At 42.5% G+C, this 20,363-nt stretch overlaps 1 protein-coding gene across 1 annotated transcript; it reads right to left on the bottom strand.

Annotated features, from left to right (window-relative positions):
- Positions 1-896: 896 nt before the first annotated feature.
- Positions 897-16,416, bottom strand: LOC116504132 (myosin light polypeptide 6-like). The gene is made up of 6 exons (XM_032210979.1): positions 16,228-16,416; positions 9,721-9,748; positions 5,254-5,397; positions 2,981-3,154; positions 1,864-1,941; positions 897-925 (listed from the first exon to the last, which is right to left on the bottom strand). Exons 1-6 carry the CDS (start codon positions 16,414-16,416, stop codon positions 897-899), a joined length of 642 nt encoding a protein of 213 aa, XP_032066870.1.
- Between the last annotated feature and the right edge of the window lie 3,947 nt (positions 16,417-20,363).

Genomic DNA, 20,363 nt, shown 5'->3' with positions numbered 1-20,363 from the left:
ACATGAACAAAATTCAGATGCTTAGCCATCTGGTTCATATTTATGACAGTTGCAGTGTCCCAGGGTCATGTGATCACTTCTGACAAGCAAAGTCAACAGTGATTCACTTAACAACCTCATTACTATCATAACTGCAGCGATACATTTTACAACTGTGGCAAGAAACATAAAGTGGGGAAAACTCACTTAACAAATGTCTCACTTAACAACAGAAAGTTTGGGCTCAATTGTGGTCGTAAGTCAAAGTCTACTTTTACTGTGCCAATATTTTACTCTGTCATGGATCAATATGGAAATCTTTGATTTTTAATCACCAAGCACTCTAATAATTGCTTTTAATAGTGAACTTCATACATCTGGTAACAATTGTTGGATCTAATAACTCATATTTTGTTATGATGTTCAGGGATATGGAAGAAAACAGTGTCCTGGCAAATTTTGTCTAACTCTTGTCTGTACAGTTAGGATAACATGGCCTACAGTGCAGAGGTGGGTTGCTACCAGTTCGCACCAGTTCAAGCGAACTGGTAGTGGATACTGGGACTGGGTCACTGAACTGGAAGGGACAGCAGGCTGGCCACACCCCCGAACCGGTTTCCCGGTTGCCCATGCTGTTGTCGGCATGTTTTTAATTCTTTTTTTAATGTTCTGAGCATGCACAGAAGAATTTATGGGCAACTGCACATGTGCGCACAGCAGTAATGCCGGCAGCAACCCACCCTTGCTACAGTGATAATAAAATGCTCCGGGATATGTGAAGGGCAGATGAAGGATTGCCTATGAAAAAGCTGTGGAGAAGAATCTTATTTAGGAAGGGAAGAAAAAAGGGAGCTCCTATCAATCCAGAATATAAATGATGCTTGGAAATACTGCACTTACTCATAGTATATCCCAGCTCAGCTTGCCATGATATGTTTGACAAATGCTATGAAAAAGAAAGGAGAGAATTTAAGAGATTAAAATCACCCACTGTGGTTAATTTTTGTCCCAGGACTTATTGTCACATAAAATGTTTTAACTCGAGGCAGTAGCCATTCCTGCTATTGTAGTTGCTTCAGGCTGGTGACAGAAGTTGGCTTCAAACTATTATCACATATCATTTTAATTTACTTTCAACCAACAACTAGCCTATATACATTGTGATAAAATGCAGACATCACTGGAAGAGCAGACATTACATGATAACTTTCTTTTAGATTGCTTTTTTAAGAAATACATCTGGGCCAGGTTTAATTTTTAATAAATAACAGGAATAACAGAAGTCCTAGTGCTAACCTTTAGGTAATTCTGACATCTACATCAGTGCTGGTGTATACACAGATCCCATATCAGCACAATATTAGCATTCCATACTTAAGCAATTTTTAATATATAATTTTATTGAAGTTAAAATCTAGTACAAACTAAGGAAGAGTCATAAGGAAAAAAGAAAAAGAAAGAAATCAATAGAAATCTAAAAGCCCAAGAAAGAAAAAAGAAAAAAAGTAGAAGGTACTATAAAAGAAAAATATAATAGAATGAAAAAGGCTACAAAGTGGTTTCTAATTTTCTTCACAATAGTTATAAGTACAATTATAAATTGCCCTCTTTCTCTAAAGTTGCATCATTATTCTCTTCTTTCTAAAGTCTAACTAATCAAACCCTCAAAACATATATCATGTTCATTTTTTATGCTTTTTACAAAAAAGTCCATAAGGGGTTTCTTATTTATACGATGTTCTGTGAAAACAAGAATCTTCCAACATTCACTATTTTGGGAGCTTATTTGCTTGTCAGATGTGGACATTCTGATGTTTTTGTAGGGTCAAACTGAACCAAATATCTTGCATAACCCCTCAACTGACAACAGGCATAACATCTTACCTTCATAATTAATGCAACCATTAGCATCTTCATGCCCTGCTAATAGAGAATCCACTTCTTCTTCTGTCATTTTCTCACCTGAAAAAAATAAAAAAGGAAGATGGTTTATCTTTCACCAAAATATTCATTACATTTGTACACCCTTCCCCCTCCCACAGATCCTAGCAACTGGAAATGGAAGTAAAAGTTAAAAAAAAATAAAAGTTTCAAGTTTTTCTAAGTAAAAAAAAAACTTAGAAAAAAATAGAAGAAAAGCACAAGAAAAAAAACAAAAGTTTGGCAAAATCAGGTAACACCAAAACACACACAACATGAAGGGCTTTATTTTTTTGTGGGGAAGTCAACAACTTCACTTTTAAAAAAAGGCCTTTATAGGATAATGCCACTTTGCAATTAAAACACAAATTTCACCTGATATTTTTCAAAGCACACTAAATAAAATTAGAAGATCCCTCACCAATGGAGAAAGGATAATTCACCCGACATTAAAGGTATAAAAGTAAAGATTCCCCTCGCATATATGTGCTAGTTGTTCTCGACTCTAGGAGGCGGTGCTCATCTCCATTTCAAAGCCAAAGAGCCAGCACTATCCGAAGACGTCTCTGTGGTCATGTGGCTGGCAAGACTAAACGCCGAAGGCTCATGGAATGCTGTTACCTTCCCACCAAAGGTGGTTCCTATTTTCCTATTTTTCTACTTGCACTTTTACATGCTTTCAAACTGCTAGATTGGCAGAAGCTGGGATAAGTAACGGGAGCTCACTCCATTATGTGGCGCTAGGGATTCAAACCGCCAAACTGCCAACCTTTCTGATCGACAAGCTGAGCATCTTAGCCACTGGCATTACAACTGAGCTAATATTAACATTAAAGGGATAGAAAACCATCCAAATTACTTGTGGATTACAACCAATGTTAAAAGAAGATCAGGAGAACACTGATGTTTATTGATTAGTATCGTTCTAAAGGAGGCAAATTGAGGTTGTAGCTGTAGCTTAAGATGAATTTTTCTCATCTGGAAGTTCTTTTGGGCTCCAGGCTGTGGCAATTTCCCCATGTAATGCATTTTAGTGCCTTTTCATGGTGATGGTGGTGGTAGGGATATACCATACACTTACCCAGTGTGGAAAGGACATGGCGCAATTCTGCCCCCATGACGGTTCCATTCCCCTCCTTATCAAAGACTCTGAGCCCTTCCACATAATCTTCATAGGTGGCTTGATCTTTGTTCTTGGCAACTGTTTGCAGCATTGGCAGGAACTCTTCAAACTCCACCCGTTTAGAATTCAGCTCTGGGGATGATTAGAAAGTGGGGGAAGAGAAGATGCCAAAGGAGAAGAAGCATTCATTTCCCACCCAACCCTCCATCCTTGAATCTCAGAAAGTTATTTCTGTGCCACACAGGTAGAAAACTCTTTCAATATGGAATTAAACTAAAGGGAAAAAAAGTTGCTGAGAGACATGCATGTCCTTTAAAAACAGCTAAACCAGATGTGTTGAACGGACAGGGGAAAAAAATGGTTGGCAATATATATCCCCAGGTCATGAATTGCTCAGTCTTGTTACAAACTGTGGCTTATAATTGGAACCGTTCTTGGGATGTAAGTGTGTATATCTAAGTATATCTAAATGACAACATATTCTGGGGAGCAATTTGTGTTCTCAGCTTTAAGTGAAAATATAAGTGAAACTAAGGAGAAATTTCCTGACAATTAAAACAATTAATCAGTGGAACGGCTTGCCTCCAGAGGTTGTGGGTGCTCCAACATTGGAGGCTTTTAAGAAGAGACTAGACAGCCACTTGTCTGAAATGGTACAGAGTCTCCTGCTTGAGCAGGGAGTTGGAATAGATCTCAAGGTCCGATCCAACTGTTGGAGTCTTAGTGGGCAACCAATTAAATAAGAGCCAACAGTGTGTGGTGGCAGCCAAAAAAGCCAATGGAATCCTAAGCAGAGGGATACAATCAAGATCAAGTGAGGCACTAATACAACTAATATAAATGAATATAGAAAGTGACATATACTGAGCTGTTGGGGGAGGGGAGTTGTTTCTGTCCTACAGATACCCCTTTATAGGTTTAGGGTATAGACTCTCATCTATGTAATATGTATTATAGTATGTATGTATGTATGTATGTATGTATGTATGTATGTTATATATAGATATAGGGCTTCCTGCTCAAGCAGGGGTTTTAGACTTGAAAACTTCAAGATCCCTTCCAACTGTTCTTCTGCATTCTTTTTCTTGGATTGTGCTGGTCTGGCACTCCTGGCTTGAATAGTAGAGTGCAATTAAAAATATGCTGAAAGCACAATAAAGAATAAACTAATGCTCTTCCAGTTTCCAGGGCGTGTACATGTCCTGCACAACTGCTAGCCTTGCAATTTTGTGTGTGTCTCTTGGAGTTAGTGTTGATTCCAGGCAACTGCCTGGAGGGGTCCCTGTAGTTTTCTTGGCAATACTGTACTTCAGAAATAGTTTCCCCCTGCTTGCCTCTGAGGACTAAGAGAGAGGGATGGCCCAAGATCACCCAAACTGGCTTTGTGCCTAAAATACTCCAAAACTCACAGAATCCCAGTTTAAGTTCTACGCCAAGCTGGCTTACCACTTTTTTTACTGCTGTCATTTTTCAGTCTGAACTCTTGAAATCCAGATTGTTTGAAAAGTGTAAATTTTAAATGCAAGTTACATTAGGAAAACATACTGTTTGATACACTATATTTTTTAGATTATATGATTATATTATGCACTTAATTTAGATTATGTGTTCAGTATAAGGGAGGGTATATGCAGTTACATTTTAAAATCCCTCTTAATCCTGTTGCCTGAGTTCACACATTTTGCTAAATTTAATTTCAGCTTAGCATAATTCCTGAGCTCAGCTACTGTGATACATAGACTACTACTTATGTTTAGCATTATACTGTATATGTATAATACTGTAGGTCATTATGTTTCATTCAACTAACTGTTGGTCCAGTTATTTAAACATATTATTGCAAATACAAATTATACTAAAATTATGCTGATTTGTTTATACACGAATGGTGTTGCAGGTTTCTAGCGTGTTCAAGAAGAATGGCTGCATGCTTCTAATAATTGTAACAAAGCTTATAGGTTAAAATATGTGTTCCTATGCATCAGAAATCATGGCTTGTTGATTTCTGCAGATCAGATTATAGTTAAGTCACAAGAAGACAGAGTTTTTCCTCATCAAAGGAACTGCATATAATCCACATTTTCCAGCTTGATATTCCTAACTACCATAGAATGAATAGAAAGAAAGGCTGAATGGTCCAATATGATCCCTTAAATCTGGAATCTGCTGCCATCCTGTGGTCATACTGTATTATAATTTTCCCTACGCATGGTAAAGCAGGGATGACTTACCGTCAGGCTTTGGATGTCCCAGGACTTTCCGGATTTCAGCATTGGTAGGATTCTGGCCCAATGCCCTCATCACATCTCCACACTGGCTCAACTGGATTTTACCGTCGCCGACCCGATCAAAGAGCCCAAAAGCCTCCTTGTAATCTAGAGAGATCAGATCAAATTTTGATCTAGTTTGATACGTGGCCTCTGAAATGGAGAGCTGCAAGGGGGGCTGGAGCTGGATGGAGATAAAGTGTCAAGCTTGTCCTTCTGCCAGTGTCAACTAGAGGATTCAGATGTAATCCTAAGAAACTGGACACTACAACATCTGCCTGCCTGCCCAGTTTCGATCAATCATAGTCAATTAATCAATTAGAAGGAGGCTTCCTCTCTAATGACAAGCTCTGTTTGGGATACATTTACCATAGAGATGAAAATGGTGATCTGGCAGGGTTTGGCTAGTCTTTCAATATACAGAAGCTTCCAATAATCTTTCAAAGGGGCATCATCGCCTTGTTTCTGGGATTTCATTATTGGCGAATTGATCTGTAGGAACCCTCTCCTAGAAAAATGAAATATCCTGAGAAATATTGAAAAGGCAGAATATTATATTTCCCTGGATCAGAAATGGAGAAACATGCTTTTAGACAGGAAACAGACTCACTCTTAATAGCCCTCACCTTTCTCAATGAGCTAGTTTACTCTACGTAACAAAGATAGGATTAGCCTTCTACAGAAACTCACCACATGCATCAGGGAACTCAACCAAACTTGGACTCAAAACACAGACTAGAGAGTTGCCCCTGCATGGCCCCATGGGAGTCTGACAACCAATCAGAATACATTTCTTACATAAGCCTGGAACTTTCAGCATCCCACTCTCTTTTCTTCTTCACCCAATATCTTGAAGCATGTGATCACCTTTTCTGTCCAGGAGCTCAAGCCATGTGATCCTGTCCACCATTAAACCATCTTTCCAAGCAGCCTCCATCTTTCCAGTGTTTTTTTCCCCACTTGGAACTGAACCCAGAAGGACATTTCTTCCAACAGATCCTTTCCATTTCACCCTGTTAGAGCAATCATCAGACATTGCTCTTCAGGTAGACAGCCGAGTTCAGATGTTATACGGTACTTGACCCTCTCGCTAGCAATTGAGCTCATAAAGCAGGCCTTCAATTTTATAGCAACATTTCAGTTCTAAGAGTAATTAAAAGAGCTTTTCCTCCTGGCTATGTTAATGAGGATTCCTTTTCCTGTCCAAGTTGGCCAAAAAGTGTGTGGCATTGTTTGCCTAATCCCAACGGATTTCTTCTGCTTTTGTTAGCAAGATGGGTGACTGTTTCTGTCCTTTGCAATTTTAATGTGGGATAATTTTGCTGCGTCCCATTCAGTGTCACCTGCCAACTCTCCCTGTCCTTAACATGTGTTGAGGGTAGGGATGGACAGGCTTGGGCCATGGTGACAGATTATCTAAGTGACACTTAATGCTCTTCCCAAAAGAGCATTAAGCCTATGGCTGTTAAGAGCCAGCATAATGCTACTCTGGGGCATTTTCTCCGTGGAGAAACACAGCTGTGGTATCCAGATCATTAGACCTCTCCAGTAATAGAAACCAAATGGCTACGAAGGCAGAACTCAGCAACTGACAGGAGGGATGGGGTAGGTGGGCCAGAGGATGGGCCTCTGAGGGGGTCATTATTACTGATGTCATCAGTGAAGGGTCATGGGACATTCACACAGCAAAGAAGAAAACATTGCTTTAAAACTCAACCAGCTAAATATGAATTTAAGCTACCTTCGTGGTAGGTTGGAAATGTGACAATGGTAGCCTCATGAGGATTTGTTGCCATGGCAGACCATTGTGTCACAACAGGTCACAACATTGTGAGGATTTGCTGCTAGTGGTATAGCTTGAAGGATGCATGGATGAGCCCACCGAGCAAGTCAGACTCCTTAGTAAAGATGTACTGCAGTGGTGGGTTCCTAGCAGTTCGGCCGAACTAGTAGTGGTTTGGTGACCTGGATTGCTAGACTCAGCAGCGACCCAGGCCTGCCATGCCCCCTAACCGGTTCTCCATAGATGCCGCCATCTTGATTTTCGGTTCTGTGCATACGCAGAACAATTTTCATTGCAGATTTTTTTTTTCATTTTTACCAATATAGTAATAGCAGTTAGACTTATATACCGCTTCATAGGGCTTTCAGCCCTCTCTAAGCGGTTTACAGAGTCAGCATATTGCCCCCACAGTCTGGGTCTTCATTTCACCCACCTTGGAAGGATGGAAGGCTGAGTCAACCTTGAGCCAGTGAGATTTGAACCGCCGAACTGCAGATAGCAGTCAGCTGAAGTGGCCTGCAGTACTGCACTCTAACCACTGTGCCACCTCGGCTCTTTTTTAATGTTTTGTGCATGCACAGACCTATTTAGTGCAAATGCCGTTTGTGCTTGCTTTGGCTGGGCGCGCACAAAATTTTTGTGCGCACCGAACCAGCAATAATGGCAGCAGCAACCTATCCCTGATGTACTGTCCTTTGAAAGTACTCTCATATTTAGGTGAGATAAGAAAGAATTCAAAGGGAGTCGTATAGGTAATCCTTGACTTACAACAATAGCAATAGCAATAGCAATAGCAGTAGACTTATATACCGCTTCATAGGGCTTTCAGCCCTCTCTAAGCGGTTTACAGAGAGTCAGCCTATTCCCCCCAACAATCTGGGTCCTCATTTTACCCACCTCGGAAGGATGGAAGGCTGAGTCAACCCTGAGCCGGTGAGATTTGAACCGCTGAACTGCTGATCTAGCAGTAGCCTGCAGTGCTGCATTTAACCACTGCGCCACCTTGGCTCTTACAACAGTTCATTTAGTGACTGTTCAAAGTTACAATGGCACTGAAAAAAATGACTTATGACCATTTTTCAAACTTACAACCGTTGCAGCATCCCCACAGTCACAAGAACAAAATTAAGATGTTTGGTAACTGACTTATATTTATGATGGTTGCAGTGTCCAGGTGACCTTCTGACAAGCAAAGTCAATGGGGAAGCCAGATTCTCTTTATTTCTAATTCTGTATTATTAACTTCACATCTGCAGTGGTTCACTTAACAACTGCGGCAAGAAAGGTTGTAAAATGTGGCAAAATTCATTTAACAAATGTTTCGGTCAATGACAGAAATTTGGGGCTCAATTTTGGTCATAAGTCAAGGACTACTTGTAGTCTTATAGCATCCTAAATGGTGGTGCTCCGCTCCCCGCAGCCCATTTTGGGCCTAGCAGGCCTTCCTGAAGCCTCCTGAAACCAAAAACGCGGCGCGGGGGAGGCGCACTACACCCCCAATGCACTGCACCCCCCCATGCACTGCACCCCCCCAAGTGCCGCACCCCCCACCCCCGCACATGAGCGCATGACACCCCTCCCATGCAGCCACATGCATCTTCCACATAGGTGACAGAGACCCGAAAATCAGTTGGCGGGCGGGAGACGCACACACGTGAGGTGGAGCTGAGCAAGGCGACACAGAGGGGGCTGTGTGTGCCACCTGTGGCACATATGCCAAAAGTTTGCCATCACGGATCTATATGGTTGTGATTTTTAGTGTGGTCTTTTTTGTAGGGCTGAAAGGTATTTATATCTTATGTATAAATATTATATATTATTGTAAAGACTATGTTAGCAATATCTTGTAAGTCTGAAAGTACAAACTCCCTGCTGCCACTTTTAACTGCAAGTCCTTCCTAAGGTTTTTTTTCTCTGATTGTTAAGCCATTGAGGTTCCTAACTCTCTTGTCTGATTATTACCCAGACATCATCTTATTCTCTCTTTCCCCAAGGTCATTTACACGTCCCATTACATCTAGTTGCATTGAATCCAACAAGAATAAAACATGAATCCAACCTCTTCTGAATTATAATTGACTTTGTGATAGAATTCAGATGTACTTGGATCTCTGATTAAAGCAGACATAATGGTGGAAGTAAGTTGATGGGATGGGATAAATGAGATATTTGATACAGATACAAGGCTACCGCTTCCCTAACATCATTTCTCTTAACATCTGTTTATAATCTTAGGAATCAAGTCTAAGTGGTCATTTTGTTACAGTGGAAAAACAAATAGAAGTTGTCTGTTGTATTATACTAATGATTGCTTGCACAGAGCTGCGGCAGCACAGTGGTTAGAGTGCAGTACTGCAGGCTATTTCTGCTGATCACCGGCAGTCAGCAGTTTGGCAGTTCGAATCTCACCAGGCTCGAGGTTGACTCAGCCTTCCATCCTTCCGAGGTGGGTAAAATGAGGACCCAGATTGTTGGGGGCTATAGGCTGACTCTGTAAACCACTTAGAGAGGGTTGTAAAGCACTATGAAGTGATATTTAAGTCTATGTGCTATTGCTATTTGCTTATGTTTGTTTGTTTACCAATAAATAAAGGATAAATAAAATAAATCCAAGACTCTTGGTGGCCAGGGACATGGAAGTAACTCACCTTCCAACTGCTCTTTGGTGAACTCAATCTAGAAAGAAAAAAGAGGTAGGAAATTATGTCATTTACCCGAACAAGCAGAAATTCTGATGCAGTAGTAAAAAATAAATAAATAAAACCTGCCAAGATGCTTTCATGTTCATCAACACCTCTGTTAATGAAAAACCTCTGTTTTAAAAGCAAGCTTTAGAACTGATATTATTCAGGTAAGTATTGAGGTTCCAGAATCCAAAATTCAAATTAGTGTATCTTTCTTGTATCTTTCAATTTATATTGTTTTTATTTGTTTCCTAGTATGATTTGATAGCTTATTAGTAACCTTGATTATCACTGTTGTATCTTTTTATTCTTCATTAATGCATTTTATTCTCCTTATGTACACTGAGAGCACCGAAGACAAATTCCTTGTGTGTCCAATCACACTTGGCTAATAAAGAATTCTATTCTATTCTATTTAATGGGGAACTTGTGACAGAGAGAAAGAGAGATTTCAGTTTTTTACCTTGGCTCATTTATTCTAAACTGACCAGTAGTTGTAAAAAAAGAGGACAATTTTTTAAGGCTTAGTTAGAGGATATATTTAATTTGCTGCCTCATTAAAATAAATAAACCCTGCTCATCAATATTTTTTTTTATTTAAACTCTTAGTTCTGAAGACACCGAACGACAAATATTGAGGATTCTTTTTTAAAAAAAATAGGACATCTCAATATTTCACTGAAAAAGTACTGTATGATCATATGTTTTGCTTTAAATTGCGTAATCCTCCAAGTTTATTATTTTTATGTACCTGTTTATAGTCTTACTTTATTAGGCTGTAAGCACAAGATGAGAGCCATTTTGGTGGTTAAGATACCAGACTAGAAACCAGGAAACTCTGAGCTCTATGTCACTTTAGACATGACAACTGGCTGGATGACTTTGGGCCATTCCCGTTCTCTCAGCCCATCTCGCCTCACAGGGTTGTTGTGTGGAAAATAGGAGAAGGAAGGGGTATTAGATATGTTGATTGCAGTGGTGGGATTCAACAATTTTTACTACTGTGGTTCCGTGGATGTGGCTTGGTGGGCATGGCTTGGCTTGGTGGGTGTGGCTTGGTGGGCATGGCTTGATGGGCGTGGCAATTTCCTCTCAATTAGCTGGGACTCGGGAGGCAGAAAATAGGTGGGGGCGGAGCCAGGCAGAGGGTTTTTTTACCGTTTCTCTGAACTAATTTCCACTACTGGTTCTCCAGAACTGGTCAGAACCTGCTGAATACCACCTCTGGTTGATTGCCTTCAATAATTTATAAAAATAATAATGACAGGATTTTTAAAATCTAGCAAATAAAAATAATTAACTCCCCCCCCCACCCATAACCTGTTGAATCATTTCCTCCAGATTGAGGTTACTTTTTCCAACACTATGCAGTGAATGTGCATGTGTTTGGACCCAAATCAAAGTTGACTTGATTATAAAATGGGTCCCTGTCCCAGATAGACTGCTCTGATAATGAACCAATCCCCCACCAGCCCTAAACCTTCTATAAGTTCTATAGGTCTATATTTATCTATAGGATAAATACGAATACACGTCAGAGCATGAGAATGAAGTGGTGCCATGTATGTGTTTTCCAGAGTAGCTAGTGTTGTTCTAGGATAAGGTGACCAGATTTTAACATTGGTAAAGCGGGACACCATTGATGGGGGGGGGGGGGTCTTGATTAAAAACTTAGTCTATATGCCGCTTCCTCCTCCAACAGAACTACCACATTTGCCGCCAGGCACTGCGGCTGAAGTGAAGCCGCCAAAGCTCCCACTGGTGCTCCTGCCTGTGGCAGCGGCGGCGCCATCTCCCCCTCTGCTTGGAGCATCTGAGCTGGGCACCACGTTACCCCTGCCGCCTCTGCCTCCAACAGAACCACCACATTTGCCGCCAGGCGCTGCGACTGAGGTGAAGCCGCCAAAGCTCCCGCTGGTGCCCCCGCCTGTGGCAGCGGCGGCGCCACCTCCCCCTCCGCTCAAAGCACCTGAGCTGGGCACCATGTTACCCCTGCCGCTGCCTCTTCCTCCTCCGTGCTTTTGAGGAGCCATGAGGCCGCAGGAGCCAGTAGGAAGGGGGCGGAGGGGGCGGGAGCAGGAAAAAAAGGCCCCATGGCTTCTCAAAAGCACGGCGGAGGAGGAGGAGGCGGCAGCAGGGATAAAGCGGTGCCCAGCTCAGGTGCTCCGAGCGGAGGGGGAGTCACCACTACCACAGGTGGGTGCGGCCGGCGCAAACTACCGTCAGTCACCCCACGCTCATCAAAACAGGTCCGGGGAGATCCTTTATGGGCGGCCAGTTCTAGCTGCCTGCAAAGGACCTCCCCAGCTTCCGTAGCCTGTGACAGTAGAAATCACTGCGCAGCAGTTGCAAACTGCTGTGTGGTGTTTTCTTGCCATGTGTGCGGCCGACTGAAAAATCGGGACTTTTTAAAAATGCCGCGGGACGCAGGACAAATTTTAAAAAAGCAGGACTGTCCTGCCAAAAGTGGGACGTCTGGTCACTTTATTCTAGGAAGCCCTTTCACAATGGTTCCCCTGCGGTCAGAGAGTCAAGGAGAATTTATGATGTGAATCCTTTCAGCCCTTCTGCCACCGGGTGTGAAGCACACTACTGTCGTTCTTCCTCCCTTGTGTTTTCATCCCCACCAATAAATTGACCGTCGTGGTGGCCTAATTAACCAAGGTGTGAAAGGCTTTGAATGTTTAGCTGTGCTGTGTGTATTGGCACATTATTATTGTGCATTTGCATTCCTACCACAGCCTATTTGCAATATAACACTATATCTAGCTGAAAATTTTACCTGAAGCTTTTGAATGGTTTGGAGGCCAATGAGCAATACAAGCCCGCCATGATACTGTTGGGGCTAAAGGGTCCCCAAGTCTGAGAACATATCCATAGCTCAATATTTCTCAATCTTGGCAACTTTAAGATGTGTGGACTTCAACTCTGGGGAATTCTGGGAGTTTTAAGTTTAATAGAATAGAATAGAATTCTTTATTGCCCAAGTGTGATTGGACACACAAGGAATTTGTCTTTGGTGTGTAGGCTCTCAGTGTACATGAAAAGACAAGATACATTCATCACGAATAAAAAAAAAAAAACACTTAGTGATAGTCAAGGTTACTAATAAGCTATCAAATCATACTAGGAAACAAATAAAAACAATATAAATTGAAAGGTACAAGAAAGATACAGCTGGGGAATTCTGAGACTTGAAATTCATGCAGCATAGAATGACCACAGTTGAGAAACACTGATCTAGACCAGAGGTGGATTCCTACTGGTTCAGCCCGATTCGGCTGAGTAGGTAGCAACTCGGCCGTCCACGCCCCTAAACACTGCCATCTTGTTTTTTTGCTTTGCGCATGCGCACGCACCCAAAGCGCGTCCCTGAGCAAACCAGCAGTAAAAGAATCTGGAACTCACCTCCGATCTAGACAGTACCTTCTGCCTGATCTTAAGAGTTGGAGCCCACACATTTTAAAGGTGCCAAGGTTAAAAAACACTGCTGTAGCTACTCATTGAAGTACATCTTTGCATTTGGTCTTGGTTCGGTAACCTAATTGGAACCCCTACCTCACTGTTTTGGGAATCCTGAAGCATGACAAGGACATGACTGTTGATTGAACGCTCTGGTCCTCTCGCAACTTGATCTGCCGCTTTCAGAAGGTGGCATCCCAACAAAGCAGGGCTATAGAGGTAGGACTGAAATAACTGCACTCTTATGCTAAGCCTCCTCCCTAACCACCTGTCTCTGTCCTGGCTTCCTAAGCACGCAGGCCAAATACCAGACTTGTGCGTCTGCTGTTTGGACCAGTCTTTAAAATAACAAGAGCCTTTTCAATTGCTAAATTTATCTCACCCCTCTCTCTCCCGCTAACCTTAGCTAGCCAGCATTCCCAATCATCGTTGTCTGAGAGCAGGGATCTTCTTATGACAGAGAAATAACTTTACTTATTTCTTGTTCAGTCTTGCATACTTCCCTAATGATAGTGCATACAGAATGAAGCATCCATAGTATACCCTCAAATGAATAGAACTATAATTAAAACTAAAACCTCTATGGTACAATGGGATTGAACCATGCCTTAACTTAGAGCATCATAATACCCACAGCAACAACATCTACATTCTCTAAACATACTAAACGTCTCACCCACCCACCCACCCACCCACCCCAAAAATGCCTGTTGTGATTTGTTTGCAGAAAGCAGTCAACAATGGAAGTTAATCTATTTCTTTTTCCTAACAATAAAATGCCTATGGTTGCTTGAAAGTTAGATGAGGAACTCCCAAATGTCTACACTCAGAAAGCTATTGTGGTTAGCATTTAGTCCAATGTAGAGACCAAGAAATAGGGTTTGTACAGTAAAATCAAAGCTAATATTATATATAGTAAAATAGTTGGACTTTCGTGGTGTGGTAGCCTGGCCTTTGATACAAGGAACAGAAGGAAAATCCAATTTGCAATTGAATTTATGCATAATAATTTGTTCCTGAACTTGTTTTAGAATTTTTAACAGCCAGTTTTGTCATTTTATGTCTACGTACAGACAAAAATTAAGCAGGAATTTGTATAAATCTTGCATTTAAAAAAAGGATAGCAGTCCTTGTTTCTTCAGATAGGCGTACATAATTTCTTTTACTATTTGAATATTTCATTCAATTTATTTGGGTGTTCAGCTCAAGTTAAAAGATCAGTTCAGCATTCTCTTCTCTTTCTAATGTTGCCTATCCAGACGCCTTGAGAAGCAAACAGTTATGCCATTGTACTCATACAATTTTCTGTAGCATCTGTTATTCCAATTCAAGTGAGATAATTAAATAAACAAGGTTAACTTATCTAGAATGTAACAAAGGGACATAATCAGCTGCACAAAAATCCAAAGCAATACAGCTATTGAATTTTCTGCAGACAATTGAGCAACTTTCTGATTGCTATTGTAATTTCTCTTGTAATTTTAAAGTGAAAACGAAATCTCTTCTTTACCTTACATATTACAAAGGGAACTCAAATTGTCTCTAGTGGAATGTCTATTCATTATAACTCTCTCATTCTCTTTGTACCACCAGCTTTATAACTTCCTGTCCCTCAAAAAAATTAATTTCAGAACATTGCTGAATTGTTTGCTTACTTTTTTGAGAAATGAGAACTATAGCTAAACCGATGAAGTAAAATAAATATTTTTGAAATGTCACAGGAAGTTCAGGGGCTACTTGACCAAGCTGCTTCCAGTGGAGAGGTAGTAAGTCAAGTTAAAGGAAGACACAGCTTTCACAAAATGATTATCAGAATTGAGCAATAATAATAAAACCAGATTAGTTTTGCATATAGAAAAAGCATGGTTTAGTTTGCATCTGACATTTGCCTGGTTTTAGGTTATTTATAGTAGTAGTTGTTGGAGTTACTATGAAGCTCCCTTGGTGGTGGCTACCATCATACCCAATCCTCAGGGCCAGAGCTGATGGAGACTGTAGTCCAAAATCTACAGAAGGACCATGAAGTATGATGTCTGGTAGATATGCAGAAATTAGTATTTTTATTCTCTCTCAAACAAGCAGACCCTGAACAGTCAATGTTTGCTCTGAAACTATCAGCTCTTCTGCCCAATTTTTTTTAAAAAAAGAAATACAATAGGCATGTTGCAGAATACATCATGTCAGGCTAGAGGATGATATATTTGATTTCCCCCTGCCCTCCAAATCTAGTGGGCTGAAAAATATATTTCTGTTCATGCTCCATGTATTCATTTTACTATCCACCTCTGATAAAGAAATTTTGCATTTTAAAATTTCACAAAACCTGATGACCAGAGAAGGGAAACAATGAACAAAACATGGGAAGCGATGCCCTTCTCAAACCATTTTAACGTTCCTAAGCACTGTTGTGTACATTTTGCCTGAAGAAATCACACAAACTTAAATGCAGGAATTACTCTTTGACATTTGTATCCAGCAAGAAGAAGAAAATCAATGGAACAGAGTTATAAGCAGCTTCTAAATCAGGATGTTTTCTTTCATTGATGGGTATTTAGGCACCTCCTCCTCCTAATAATGTGATTATAGGTAGTCTCCTCATTTAGTGCCTGTCTCATATAACAACCATTTGCAAATTGTGATGAAAATGTAACTTTGTAACCAATCCTCACAGGTCTGTAAAGCAAAGGAGAGCTAAAGTAAAATAATAAGCAGAGTGGCGGTTTCACTTTAGCGACTACTTTGTTTAATGACAGAATTGCCTGTCCAAATTGAGGGGTCACTAAAAGAAGTCTCTCTATATTTCATATTTGAAGCCAATTATTAGTGTGCTTATTCTTCCCATGCCTAGTTCTGAGGTGTTACATCCCTCAGTTTAAACGCTTATAGCGATCTTGAGGCATTGCTTTTGAGGGAGAGAAAAGGATCTAAGGTGGTGGCTGTTGCATCCTCCTTTCCTTTGGGAAGATATGGGTTCCCTGCAGCTTCACTCTTCCTCCAGGCCTCACTTACCACCACTTTGGAAAGGTCAACGGGCGGCTCCTTCGGCTTCTCTGGTGCTGGCGCTGGTGGTGCTGGTGCCGTTTCCGGCACTTTGCTTTTTCCTGCCAGGAATCCTGGTTTTGGCCCGGCTGGTTTAGCGGCTGGTTTAGCAGGTGGGGCTACTGGGCGCTTCACAGGGATGTCCTTCTTAGGGGCCATGCTGCCAGGGGGCTCCTTGCGAGAACAAAGCGGAGGCACAGCCAGCAGGAGCAGGAGCAACAGCACGGGTAGGCCAGGTCCCAAAACTCAGCTTAAATAGCCCTCTCGATGCAATGATGTCAGCCCGAGAGGAATTGCTGCCTACGGAGTGGGAATGCATCTAAAAATGGGAAGCTCAGTCCCCTTCAGCAATGCTGGGTCCTCCCTTCATCCAAGACGGAACAATCTCCAAAGGCTTTGCTACAGCTAAGCATCCTCTCCGAGCAGCCAGGCCTTGGCTCGGTCTGTGTGGCCGTGGCACCAAGCCAGCCAGCCAGCCAGCCGGCCAACTCACTCAGCAAAAACCTCTGGCTCTCTGCACCAGCCATACTGGCTAGCAGAAGGCAAACGGCAGTGAGGTGGGTGGGTGAGTGGGGACTTCTACTTAAATGCAGACAGGATGAATTACTTGGTATTCTAAATAAATGACTGCTTCTGTCCCAATCGCAGAGGGTGAGAAGCTGCCAAAGGCTTAATTATTCAAGAGAGATGCTGTGTTATTCTTGTACCGATCTGCCTCCGCCCCAGCCTTCTGTCTTGGAGCCAAAATCATGGCTGCTCCTCAGTGGTGGCCGAACCAGTAGTGGTTTGGTGGCCTGGGTCACTGGAACCGGCAGTGACCCAGGCCTGCCACACCACTGAACCAGTTTCCTGGTCGGCGGTGTTGGCACTGCCATCTTGTTTTTCAGTTCTGTGCATGCGCAGAACAATTTTAATTGCACTGTGCATGCATGTGGAGTGCTAATCAAGTGCACACAAGAGTGAATCGGCAGTAGTGCTGGCCGGAACCCATCCATGCTGCTCCTTTATCATGAAAAGAGGTAGCAACATAAGGTACTTAGTGGAAAACATTTTAGAATCCTTGTTCCCCGATTATCCCCGTAAGCATCATGTTCTCTGTTCTGCAAATTCAGGGACAGAAGCGGAAAAAAACAAAACAAAACACTGGTTGGACTTGGCACAAATGTATAATGAATATTTTACCCAAGCTAAATCACGTGACTTTTTTTTTGCAGCCTAATCATGACATGCAGAAATATTTGCATGCAAATATTAGCCTAGATGGAGAACCTGAAAAGAATTGAGAATTCAGAATATGCAGAGGCAAAAGAGCCAGTGGGTTGTAGGGGGTTAAGGTGTTGGACTAGATCTGGGAACATCAGTTTCAGATGGATAGCCAGAAAGACTCACTGGATGAATTTGGCTAGTTGCTTTTTTCTCAGCCCAGACCACCTCGTAGGATTGCTGGTTGAGGAATAAAATAAAGGGAAGCTTCCTTGAGCTTACTATACTTAATATGTTAAATTTACATTTCAATTGAATTGAATTTTTGATGTAGTCCTTCTGGGTCCATCCTCACTTCAGGAAAGGGGTCACATTGCTCCTAGGTCAATTATACTCTGTGGCCCAAAGTAGGCTGACCTATGGGCAGAGGTAAATTGCTTGGCCCAGATCGGGCGAACTGGTAGTGGTAGTGATGGGAGGCTCCACACACCTGCCCGGATGCTTCTGCGCATGTGCAGAAGCGTTGCACGCACACGAGTGAACCGGTAGTAAAAAAAATGGAAACCCACCACTGCCTGGCGGGGTTCCATCTGCAGGGTTCCCCCTCCCCCCCCAATAATGTTAGCCTTTCCAGTTTCCGCATCTTCAAGATACTGAATGTTAGGCTAACTTGGGTTTATATAAACGGCATTCTAAGTATAATTGGAAGATGTGAGATTGGGGAAAGCTGGGTTAATGTGATAGTGAATTCAGATGGTTAATAGGCAGAAAATGAGTAGGCAGCAGATGAATTTTGTTAGGTACATTATGCAAGCCTTATGGGCTTCCTTCCCTAATAAGTTTTTTTTAAAGACTTCTCTATAGCAGAAGCTGCTGTTGGTAACTTGATTGTTTTTCAATTAGGACTTTAGTGATCCAGTGCAGAGGTGGGTTCCTACTGGTTAGGCCCAGTTCAGCCAAACCGGTATTGGTATGCTGGCGTGGGTTGCTGAACCGGCAGTGACCCAGGCTGGCCAAGCCCCCAAACTGGTTCCCTAGTTCGCCTTCACCATCTTTGTTTTTTTTAAAGTTCTGCGCATGAACTGCACATGTGCATGTGAAGCGGCAGTAATGCCAGCTGAAAGCCACCCCTGGTCCATTGCTGGGCAACTTTGCTGTAGGTTTTCAGCCATCATAGTTGGAATGGATCCCAAGGACTGTCAAAATGGACCTGCAGCCGTAGTCACAGGTTACTCACCACGAGGTTAAATGAAGCCATGAATTTGCCTGCTCTAGGTCCCAGTCACAAGGAATCGCTAATGAATCCTTTTGCGGTGTTCAGATGTCTGCTCCAAACACATCACTCAGCCATCTAAGCTAACAAGACTGGACAGCTGAGAGCTAGGAGGAGGATTTAATGGATCACTCCACTTGCCCTATCAGAAGAGCCTCTTCCACATTCTCTACTGCTTTCTATTACAATGCTTATTAAAGAAGTTTTAGGCCTGTGCTGACATCTCTCAGCTTTGCTTTTTAAAATAAACGTATTATTAATTTGTTACGGACTTCCATGGATTCTTGGCAGCATTTGACAGGTGAGGGAGAAAGCGATGCCAACATCTGTCAGTCTGATGAAAGACAGCAGAAAAGTGACTGGTGACTATTTCCTTTTACAGATACATCTGGCAGCAGCATAAGGTAACCTGCTGCATCTCAGATACTGTTTTGCAACTGGGGAAGGCAACCTCCATCATGCCTCCCAGCAGATGTACTAGAAACCACAAATAAGTCAATTCCTGAACATTGCCCCTTTCCTCAATGTGATACATCCTACACAGGGACTTAGCCAGAGGTGGTTTGCTCCCGGTTCAGACAAGTTCAGGCGAACCGGTAGTAGAAATTGAGCCTGGGTTGCCAAACCAGTAGTGATGGATGGCTGGCCACACCCCTGAACTGGCCTACTTCGACGCTCGTCACGTGAATCCACAGAACTGCCTCCTCCTGCCTACACATAGGTAAGCAGCATTTGTGCTAGCCTAGCCCCCCCCCTCCCTGCCAGCTGCAACCCGGGCCCCACCTGATCAACTGGGTGGCCAGCTGGAAAAGCGGCAAGCTGGTGGGCGGGTGGCCAGAACCGGCCTGGCCTCCAATGCTCCATCCAGCAGGGGCAGCAGTGGCAAGAGGTAAGGGAAGTGAGCCCTGGGCTGGCATCCCTGCCTCTTTCCTCCGAGAGTGGCGGGGAAAGCAAGGCTTCTTTGCCAGCCTCCCAGCTGGCAAAACAGAAATTTTCACCTGTTCGGTGGGCATGGCTGGGTGGGGTGGGGCATGTCACTGAGTGGGCGTGGGCATGCATGATGTCAAATTAGCCATGCCCACTCAGTCACATGCCACACCCACATAATTGGTAGTAAAAAAATTTGAAACCCACCCCTGGATGTCACTGAGCTGCTGTTCATAGCATCCCTCATCCTTGGTTAGGATGACTGAATTGGTTGTGTTGCAATAAAGCAACATCTGGAAAACTAACAGCTCTCTATTTATGCATGCAACCTGCCAGTTATTGCAGGGATTATATATTCACCTAGGTACTATTAATGCAAGCAAATCCTGTGCAGGTCATCATTATGACCACCATTGGTACCAGAATTTCTGTTGCTAAGCAAAGTGGTCAGTTGTGCCCAGTTTTAAAGCCTTTTTTTGGCCATTGTTGTTAAGCAAATCTGGCTTTTCCCATTGACTTTGCTTGCTGGAAACCAGCTGAAAAGGTTGCAAATAGAAATCATGTGCGTCTGGGACACAGCAGCCATCTTAAAAACATGGCAGCTGCAAAGCATCTGAGCCCTGGTGGCTTAATGATTAGAATGTAGTTCTGTAGGCTAACTCTGCTCATAGCCAGGAATTCGATCCTGACAGCTCAAGGTTGA

Source organism: Thamnophis elegans, chromosome 2, assembly GCF_009769535.1.
Source record: "Thamnophis elegans isolate rThaEle1 chromosome 2, rThaEle1.pri, whole genome shotgun sequence".
In the NCBI taxonomy this organism is placed as follows: Eukaryota; Metazoa; Chordata; class Lepidosauria; order Squamata; family Colubridae; genus Thamnophis; species Thamnophis elegans.
Note: the sequence above shows the minus strand (reverse complement) of the source record. Positions and strands in the feature narration are given on the sequence as shown.

Coding starts and splice junctions, on each gene's coding strand:
- LOC116504132 (XM_032210979.1), bottom strand. CDS start 16,416: ATGGCCCCTAAGAAGGACATCCCTGTGAAGCGCCCAGTAGCCCCACCT. Junction 9,749..16,227: donor TTGACCTTTCCAAAGTGGTG/GTAAGTGAGGCC, acceptor TTTTCTTTCTAG/ATTGAGTTCACCAAAGAGCA. Junction 1,942..2,980: donor CCATGTCCTTTCCACACTGG/GTAAGTGTATGG, acceptor TATTTTTTTCAG/GTGAGAAAATGACAGAAGAA.